General features: G+C 43.3%; 1 protein-coding gene across 1 annotated transcript in view; it reads left to right on the forward strand.

Annotated features, from left to right (window-relative positions):
- The first annotated feature begins 19 nt into the window (after nt 1-19).
- The window catches only part of PPP2R2C (protein phosphatase 2 regulatory subunit Bgamma), a 342,978-nt gene continuing 332,331 nt past the window's right edge, over nt 20-10,666 (forward strand). Inside the window, exon 1 of the mRNA XM_019526512.1 lies at nt 20-327. Coding sequence (XP_019382057.1) covers nt 258-327 — 70 coding nt within the window. The 5' untranslated portion in view covers nt 20-257. The remainder of the gene's footprint in view (nt 328-10,666) is intronic.

A 10,666-nucleotide genomic window follows, 5' to 3' on the forward strand; every position in this document is an offset into this window, starting at 1 on the left:
CCCCTGCTGTGCCCCCCCCCCCCCCATTAATTTATTGGAGCAATTTTCCTCCCTTCTTTTTTTTCTTCTTTATTCCTGTTCTCATATTCGCTTCCCAAATCTGTGCTGCATCACCAGCTCTCACGATGCTGTGCTCGGTAGCCCAGTGCGCTCCGCGCCTCTGCTAGGCAGTGGCAGCATGGCTGGTGCTCTTGTGACGACCTCTGCTGATGCTATCAGTCCACTGCGGATAGGCATGCTGAGTAATCCTGCTGTCAATGGGCGAGGACACGGACACACGGAAAATTAACCACAGCTTTCTGCGAGACCACAACTATGTGACTGAAGGTAACATGAACATTGTGTTTATTCTCTTCTGCTCTTTGCCTGGCTGCCCGGGCTCTGCAAGGCATGCGCTGTCATGTTGGGATGTGTAAGGAAATGCGTTTTCCTGTGTAACAGAAGCAGAGCCCGTTTGGATTTGCTGGCACCCAGGTGTATTTTGTCACACTGCCACAATGTGCTGAGCTGCCTGGGCTGGAGAAGGGATTGCGCTGGGGTCAGGGGGTGCTAGCGAGGTGTGCAGCACCTAGCTTGACTTGCCTCCGCGATGCACTGCAACAGATCAGAGGCGAGGACGGTTTTAAAAAGGATAAAAGACCGGGCTGCTTTCAGCTAGGAGCTGTAATGTGTAAAGTTAACTGTTTTGCTGGTGTAATGAAGGTTATGCATCTCATTTTGGCAATAATAGCAGCCTGATCATCACAGAAATTGCTGAGTTGGTTGTTCCCTGGAGGACAGTATAAACCTAGAAGGAATATGTATGCATGATCTTTGGAAAGCTGCGGTGGCTTCCTCCCATCCTCTAAAGACCTGCCAGGGATAAGAGGAAAGGAAATTAGACCTGCAGATTGAGTCTTTAAATGGCTGGTGGCTTGTTATATAAAAAAGGAGGTCCTGGCAGGTGACACATGTTTTACATTAGGAGAACTTACCTGTCAGCCATGTAAATGTAACTGGTCAGGGGACTGAAGAGCTCTCTGCTTTATTGTTGAAAAGTTGGTTTAAAAATAGGTCATCCTGAGACTGAATGAACAGAAGAAATGTTTTGTGTGTGGCTGATTCCCAAGCATGTATGTTTAGTATTAACAGTGCAGTATTTTTGAAGCAGGAAATGATAGAAGCAGTATTTTAAATGTCGTCTTACATAATATGAACATACAACATCAGGGTCAACCAATACGGCTTGAGCCTGAATCTCCAGATTGTGTCGTCATTTGATCAGTGTTCAGCCACCTAACGTTCTCCTGCCGCATCCTGAAATTTGATCAGTTGATTATTGATGATTTGAATTTTTTTAGGAAGCAAGAAACAGCAGGTTTATTTAACTGCACTAGGCATGCAAAGCTGATTTTTTTTTCAGAGGGGAAATTGCGAATACTATGCTTGCTGTCTATAAGCAATGCCATTGGTCAGTATAATCATTTGGTAATCTTGCCTCTAGGGTATTCTTTGCTTTCTGGTTCTTGTTTTTGTCCATTTTTTTTTTGGTTCGTGTTTTGATTGTCTGCAATATGTTGTCTGTTTTCTTTCCTTTATCTTGGGGTATAATTACTTGAAATAACATCCAAAGAAACTTTATGTCTTAAATGTCATGCCAAGGACTGCAAAGATGTGCTGCATGACTACTGCAGTATACTGCATGCTGAGGTTGTGATGCATATGTGTGGTACTATGGGAGCCTTTTGTTAAAATGGTGACTCTGCAAATGCCTACCAGGTTTTTAAGTAAAGAAATTATCTCTTTTGGCTTTAGTAAAACATTGTACTTTTAAATTGCATGCTGCAATAAGTGAGGATTTTAGAAATTGTACAGTGATGTTTAGTCAGCATTGCTGTGTGCACTGCTGACTCACTGGTTGGCTGGAGCACACTTCAGCTTCACGTGATCTTCAGAGCAGAAGCTACTGATACTCTTCCATGGGTGCTGCATGGGGACTGACCTACCCAAATCAGGTCAGAAAAGGCCCTGAATAGAAAAGTCAGCTTTTCCTTATGAGAAGTCATGTTACCAAAAGTCTTGCTTAAAATGCACTGTTGTGTGTGGCTTTGACAGGTGAAACAGGATATTTTATATAGTGAAGTGTTGCTTTGGGGACTCTACCTATTTTAGGGAGAAAGGGCGAAATGGTCAGCTTCAGTGCAGCTCTTCACCTCTTCCACATCTCACAGATCACTGATCAGTTGTATTAAGCAGAGAATGAGCTTTTCTTTTTTTGTGAAACCCATCACACTCCTGGGGACACCTTCAGTTTTCCACTCCTTTAAACACTACTATTTCTAATATGTCACTAATGTAATTCGGCTTAAAAGATACACAGATGTTTATATTGTTGTTGTTTGTTTTTAAGTTAAAGTTCTTCCTCACTGAAATAAGCTGACAACTTTTTCCTTCATAAAGCTTTCAGTGGGACAGAACTTGTCCCGTTTTTTCCTACTATATGCCAGGTGTAAGCACAAGTTGGCTCATACAGACTACTGAGACAGAAAAATATAATTTGCCCTGATTATATTTTTTGGCAAATAATACTATTTTATAATAAAACAAATTTAGTTTTGGCTCTGTGGCCTGGTATTAGTACAACTGTTTTATTATTCACCCTTTGACACTAAAATAGACTGAAACAGAGGTTTTATGTTTTACTAGTTTCAAAACAAAGAAGATAATTCTTGGCATTTTACTGAGAAGATCTGAAAAATACTGATTGCTTTGAGTTCACAGCTAACTTCATTTTTCTCTCTTATACTTAGAAATTTAAAATTGCTTTAAGGGACTTCTTCAAATTTTCTTTTCTACGCATGCTGCCCCATGCAGCAAACTACATTTGTTTTCAACAAGGAAGCCGTTCTGACCTTTGTATGCACTTTTCCATCTATTTTCTCTGGAGAAAAGGCGGCCACTGCACTCAAGAGGACATCAGTAGTTATCTGTAATAATGTTTGACTTCCTTCCCTATTTCAGTGATGAATAACAGTATTGATGCAAAGGTAAATGACTAGGTTACACCCAAATTTATTCTGTATGTTATGATGATGGGACAAATCTGGTTCACTTCACTTATGCTAGCAGACCAGTTGATTTCAATGGAACTACTTGAATGAGTAAAGCCAATAGGATTTGGTCCTTTATTTTGTCTACCTTTTAATTCCTACATAATTTTTGAAGTGCCTTGATTTATACAAGTATGTTATTTCCTTCCTTTGAAGTTTTCTGTCCAAACAATGAATTGCCCTTGTTTTTAGAAATTGGGCCATTTTTATATCTTAAGAGCAGCTTGTTGGGTTTGGTTGGGGTTCTTTTATATCTGTATCTTTGGTTTTGATCCTAACATGGTTCATTCAGGTTTTGGGTAAAGTTATTGAAGTTGGGACAAGTTTGAATTTGGCCCATTTGTTCAGTTTTGCTTCTAAAAATAGTTCATACCGTAAGTGGTTTAAAAACAACACAGATTCAGATAGTGACGGCAACATATTTTTGCAAAGTTGTCACCTTTAATAAGTGGTGTGTTTTAGAAATTCTGAAGGTGAATTGAATTAGTGAACTATGTTTTTTTCAGTACAATCTCTGCTTTTTTATCTTGCACTGTGGGAACTGCAGGGAGTTCATTTTAAGCACAGAATTCTTTCCTAGCCACTGAGAAAATGTGCTGTAAACATAGTGCCTATAGAACAATGTAAAGCAGAGAATAATGATGCAAAGAGAAGAGATGGTATAACATGGAAAGGAATAAGGGGCAGTAGATTAGTGCCAATATATATAAAGACAACTTGAATAGGAAGAAGAATGCCATTTTCTGAAATAGAGCAATGGTGAGGCACCAAGAGGGAAGGAATGAGTGAGGAGCAAATGTTGAGTGCTCTCAGGCTAGGGACAGACATTCAAAAAGCTGGAGCCTGAATTGATTCAATCTTTGCAGGTTAGTCTAACCTGTATAGATTGAACTAATTTGCAAGTGAATAGACATTCTCTTTTGATTCTGGGAATGCAGTCACATGCCTGCGGTGGCTCAGGCTAGAAGCTGGGGCGCACTACAGCGAGCCCTCCCTTCCCTTCAGCAGCAGCTGCTGGGCATGCCTGGAGGGGGAGGGAGGAAGCAGCCCTTGCCAGGTTTGTCCCCAAGGCCAGACACTGGCCAGGGCAGTGCCTCAGGCTAAGGGGATGCAGGGATTAAACTCCCCAGTCTCTATGCAGGCACAGGATCCCTGCCGGGTCCCCCCTGCTTCTGCTTGGGTGGTGGGAGGGCTGGCCAGAGCTGGCCAGCATGGCCCTCCTACCCACCTGGGGCTGGGGCTGCGGCTGTGGAGCTGAGCTGGGTCGGGCTGCAGGTGCTGCTGGGAGAGCAGACACAGAGGGCCCTTTCCAGCTGTGCCTTGGGTTGGGGCCATGGGGGCTGTGCGGCCAGATTGCTCCCAGACCAGGTGGGGCTGTCACGAAGCCACAGCAGAGGCTGTGGCTCTGTGACAGCCTGGCCCAGCAGCACACGTGGGGGCAGGCTGGGTAGCGGGCTGCCTGGGTGGCTTGGAGGCGCCAGTGGGCCCCAAGCCTGGAAGCTGCTTGCTGCAGCTGCTGCTGCACCCCCTGTCTTGTGCAGCACCTGGCGGCTCACAAGCATCGCAAGCTGTGAGCTGGCTGGGCTGTTCTGTTCCCCTCACCTCCAGATGCGGCTCCTGCTCCTGCCGCCCTGTGCAGCACTGCTCGGAGTCGGGGGAGCTTCAGCCCTGCAGCTTCCGCCCAGCACATGTCACTCTGGCTCCAGCTGCCTTCCATCCCCTCTGCCCTCCCAATGCGATGAGCAGACTCTGCAGGTGGAAGGCAGCTGGAGCTAGAGCTGGACCGCTGGGCTGAAGCTTCTCTTTTGCCCACCCAGAGTGGTGCGGCAGGGGTGGAAGCAGCAGTGGCCATGGCAGTGACAGTGGCAGCTAGAGGCAAGGGGGGCAGAACAGGCTGCCAGGCCCAAGCCAGCCTGCAGCATGTGGTGCGGCTGCAGCTGCCAGGTGCTGCACAGGACCAGGGGCATGGCGGCAGCTGTGGCAGGTGGCTGCCAGGCTTGGGACCCACCAGCACCTCCCAGGCAGCCTGCTGCCCAGCCAGCCCCTGCCCGTGTTGCCATACTGGGCTGTCACAGAGCTGCAGTTGCTGCTGCGGCTGCATGACAGCCCTGACTGGCCTGGGCATGGGGAGCTGGGACCAATCTGGCCGCGCAGCCCCCATGGCCCTAGTCTGACCTGCAGCCCGCTGGGAAGGGCCCAGCCCCCATGGCCCAGCCCGGGCTGGTACCTCCACATCCACTCTGCAGCACCTGCAGGCTGGCCCAGCTCAGCCCCCCAGCCCCAGCCCCAGCCACGGGTGAGTCAGGCGGATGGTGGGGCCACACTGGCTGACTCTGGGCATGCTTCCTCCCCTGTCGCTGGAGTGGGAGCAGGGGAATGGCAGACCTGGGCTGCTGGTGGGACAGGACATGGAGGGGGAGATTATCTGTTTGCTTCAGGCTGTGAATGGAGGGGGTCTGAAAGGGGCTGCTATACTCCACCCAGACGGACCCTAGCTGCAGTCCCCCAGTGGGAGAGGGAGGGAGGAGGGAATAAATTTCTTCCTTGCTCCTTTTGCCTTGGGGCCGTGTCGGCCAGTGTCTGGCCACGCCACGCCCCTGCTCTGGCTAGCAAGCAAAGGGTGGGGCCAGCTCTGCTGTCTGGAGCAGACAGCACAGCCCAGCCCAGCCCAGCCCAGCCCAGGGCTGAAATGCATGCTGGGATGCTGGGGGACTCTGGTTTAACTTAAACTAGAAAGTGGTCTGGGACAGAAGTTGCATCAACTGATTTGATCCAAATCAGTTAAGTATGATACTACTTTCAACCAGGCATATGTTAAACCGGTTTCAGACATTTTGAAGCTGGTTTATGTTCACTGAACTTACGTTCTGTTACAGGTTTAAACCAGTTTCAGATCACTTAAACTAGTTCATGTGTAACTTCTGTCCCTAGCTGAGGGCAGGGAATATCCTTCTGTTTTCCTAGGATGGTGCTAAAATAGGACCTTAACTATGACTGTAGCACAAAAAAATAAAGATCGTTAACAATAAAATATAAGGAGCTGGCACAAGGAAATAAAAAAAGAAGAGAAAGTGCTAAGGAGGCATTTAGAAAGGATCAGAAAGGAAGGAAGAAAGAAGGGGCAGTCTTAATGTAGCAAAGTATTTAAATATACTGTATGCCTACTGTTAAGCGTGTTAATGGTCCCTCTAACCCTACTGGGATCATCATTTGCTTAAAGTGAGTTTGATCAATACAGTAGTTCCAGTAGAAACCATGAGATGAGTCTAATGCTTACATTTGGGCATATGCTTATGCAAGCAGCTGAATTGGGAGCCAGATGGATGAAAGAAAAGGAAAACATTAGAATAGTGACTTGTTATACATTCTGGTTTTTTTCCTGGCAGAGAGGGATTTATGGGGAAAGGAATGCAGTAGAAAAAATGCTCGAACAAGCTATACTTTTGGCAGCTCTGTGTTCCATAGAGTAATAATAGAAAATGAGGGGGAAAAATCACCACAGGGCTGATAAAATCATCTGGCAGTTGTGGAAGGAGAGCGTTTGTAGCATCTCCGTGAAAGCTGATATGGAGAACTATGTTTTTGGAAAACATCAGAAGTTGGTGGCTTTGAGAAGCCCAAGTGTTCAAAATGTCAATGTGCCAAGTCCTGCATCAACTTAAACACAGACTTTTATTTTTTATCTTGGGATTCTTATTTGCCTTCTGATTTAATGAATGTTTAAAACTCCTATTTCTAAGCTGTTATCTCAAAGCACTCGGAGAAACCATTTTTCAGTCTTTCTGTAGGTAGGGTCTAAGGGGAGGGGACATGGCCTGAGCAGTTGTTCATGTTTGCCACTAAATCATGAATGATATTTTCAGATTCCCTCTCTTCTTGTAGATCTGGCCAGTAAAAATCACTGAGAGGAGATTGTTCATAGTGCATTTTTTGCAGAGAGGCAGGTTCTTACCTTGGTTATGTCCTTCTAAGCACAGATGAAGTCACTGGAGCTGAAAAGATGGAACTGAGGATGGAGCTCGCTCTTTATGTATTCTTTTTATATAGTCAAATGGAACAAAAGGTAATCATGTTAAATGCTTCTTGGCCTTTTGGCTAAGATCAAGTGTAGTCTCGGCCTCTTGAAGGCTCAGGTCAAATCTGAGGTGCAATAAGAATTACTGTGATATTGTAAAATAGAATATTGAGCCATATTTATAACCATTAAAACAAATACTGTATTTAGTATATGGAATGGAAATGTCATTTTCATGAAATGCCTGCACACGTTGGGAATACAGTGCTGGTTTTTAAAATCTTCCAGAGAAAACTGAAAGCGTGAGATACAAAAAGCAGGAAGTCTTTTTTTTTTTTTTTTTTAAACTAAAGTTATCAATACCTTTTCTTGCTTAAGCTAAGTCAGAGAAAGGTGTCCATCTTCTCTTGCCAACAACAAGTATATGTGTAAACTGGTGATTAGTAAGGATCCTAAAACATAAAAGACCTTTATATGAAGAAGTGCTAACCCACCATGGAGTCTTCTGCTTATGTAGGAGTACAGGGGAAAGCTGGCATTGCTATACTGCAGTGGCACTCAACCTTTTGGTCCTGCGGGCCGGGTGAAGGGCGGGGGCCGGTCCGTTGGCCAGATTAGACCCTGTGTGCCAGGACTGGGCCCTGGGGCCCTGTGCCAGCCCACCTGGTCCCATGTGCTGGGATTGGACTTCGGGGGGCCCCGTGCCACCTCTGCCCAGGCCTGTGTGCTGGGATTGGGTTCTGCACTGCCCTGCATGCTCAGTCTAGTCCACAGTGTCACAGCCTGTGGGGTTCCTCACACAGTTGTGGGGGGCTTTGTGGGTAGGATGACATGACACCAAGGATTGTATGTAGCCTTTGGCCAAGGGTGAGCACCACTGCTGTGATGAATCAGATCCAGTGCACATTTAGTTCATTTATCTGTCTTTGAAAAGTGACTAGCACCAGCTTTATTTGAAGAAGATGCAAGCAGTAATTCTCCTTGGAGGAAGATTGATGGCTTATACCCCTTCCAAAATTCATGATAATAAATGCTTTTTACAAAATAACTCTGAGGAGTCTTGCTAATTCTCATGACAATAACTTACATTTTATTTTTTTTATTCAAGTCTTTTTATTCAAGCCAGGTATGAGTAAAGGTAAATCTTTAAAAATACCTTACCCCAGAATGCCTAGTTAAACAAAACATAGTTATTATGCCTTTTTATGCCATAGGTATGCATATTTATGCCATCTAGACATAATTATGCCATAGTTATGCCATCTTTCCTCCATAAATCAAATCAAATGACTGTTTTGGATGATCCTGAATATTTTGGATAAGCAAATTTTATTTAACCCACATAGTGCAGTGGATCTTGTAATCCTTTCCTACAGGAAGAGTTGAACAGTATTCAGACGAGACACAAAGTGAATTGTTATATATTAGTAAAACTCACCACTTGTACAGTAGTGTCTCTCTGTTCAAACTCCTGTGTAAAAAATGATAAATGTCATCGTTTCCATTTTTTGGTGAGGAAAAGATAAAAGAAGAGAATTTAGGACCTGCCCAAAGGTAGGGAGTGAGTTGATGGGAAAGCCAGAATTAGAATGGGGGGGTTCCCTTATTTTTGATTGGGAACTGGGAGATTCCTCACTTTAGTTCCTAATGTCCTTCTTCTAGAGCAGTGGTCTCCAAACTTTTTGGATCGTGCACCCCTATAAGTAAAAAATTTTTGAGCACGCACCCCCAATATATGTATATTTAGTTATTTATAAATTATATACATGTACTACTCGCATACCATACGTGACATGACCATCTGACATATGGACAGAGTTAGGGCACCAGTGTCAATCCGTATAGTAAATTTTAGTAAAGCTTAATTTCTTTCTTATTTTTTTTAGATAAAAAATAAATATAAATAGAAGTTCTAATATTTTCTTCCCACACCCCAGTGGATCGTCTTGCGTACCCCCTGGGATGCGCGCAGCCCACTTTGGAGACCACTGCTCTAGAGGAATGACATTTCAGTATCAGTTTGGTGTTGCGTTCTTCAAAACCTTGTTTTTATCCAAGGGCTTATTTTAACAATGGGCCATTTGATGTTCACCAGAGAGCATTTCAAACTACACTGTTCTGTGAAATATTGGTGGCTATCACTCTAGTCACTTATCTGTGGAGTTGATGACCCCCTTCTCAAATGCTGAGAATGATTTGCCAAAGCTATTAAAGTTGTTTTTTCTTTGACAACAGTGAAAATTGGATGCAAAGCATTGTTACATCACAATGCCATATCCTATGTCTTTCACTTTGTACAGGTGTACATAACTGCACAGTGTACACAGGCTAATTACATTAAAAAGGGATTGCTGAGATCCTTAGCTCGCAGAGATGCTCCATCTCAAACCTGAAGTTTTTTAAGGAAGTGGCAAATGCTTCTGTCTTGTGTAACTGTATTTGAAGTTAGCTTTCTACGTAACTACTTCCTGCAAAACAGTTTTTAGTTGGCGTAACGCTGTGGAGACAAAGGAGCAGTGAAGGACATAAACAAAGGAGCAAAACTGTCCGGTCTTAGATTATCACACACAGAATGAGCAAGCTATACTGGTGCCACAACAGCAAATTGTAGAATAAACAGAATAATTCAGGGGCTTGCATAGTTTTTTTTTTCTTCTTGTCAGAATTGCCAACAGATCGGTCATTGACACAAGACACACTAGTTTTTACAGTAATTTTTTTAAAAAATGTATAAAATGTTCTTTATGGTGGATCTTGTAAATCAAGAGATCAACATTGCACTGTTTGTATAAGATAAAACATGGGTATAAAATATTGACCTATGCAAGCATTGTAGATTTCTATTTGAAACCTACAGTTCAGGAGAGCAGTTACCATGATTCACTACCAGAGCAGTTTATTTAGTATATGCACTATAATACAAAAGAAAACATACCTTGCATTATATTTTTTCTATACAGACCATAAGCCTTAATACGTTTTTAGTAATGTATCGTATACTTAAATGGCAAATTTTGAATATTCTAGATGTGGATCTTACATAAATTTAAGATGTGAAACATGATAAAATAATACTGAATATTTTATAATAGAAAAAGAACCAAGTATCTTTATTATAGCTATAAAAAGATAATCCATCATGACTGCTTGCATTGCATTACTGTGACATTACTGTTTCCGGATCTTTGAGTTCTCTCCCACAGTTTAATTCTTCTGCTTTTAATAAGGATTTGAACAGAGAATTTATGCTAAGCTAAGATGAGGTATTTACTAAGATCAGTTCAACCATTTTTGGCTGGAAAATGATGACATGTAAAGTGATTTGTATGTCTGAAAATTAGAGCAGAGTTGTCATGGAGACTTATGTTTTTAAATGAGAAACGGTTTTGTCTTAAATGCATCGGGATTTCCAGCTATTTGGGACCTTCCTAAACTGAGCATCTTGTATTTTATGGGAAATCGGGTATATTTGGGAAATGCTGTGACTTTAAATACTTCTATACTAATGAACATTTCTCTGTACTGTTATTCCCAGGTTAGAGTTGGGTAATCCATTACACAA

The sequence above is a fragment of the Gavialis gangeticus genome, unplaced genomic scaffold, assembly GCF_001723915.1.
Source record: "Gavialis gangeticus isolate Ggan-Ray unplaced genomic scaffold, GavGan_comp1, whole genome shotgun sequence".
In the NCBI taxonomy this organism is placed as follows: Eukaryota; Metazoa; Chordata; order Crocodylia; family Gavialidae; genus Gavialis; species Gavialis gangeticus.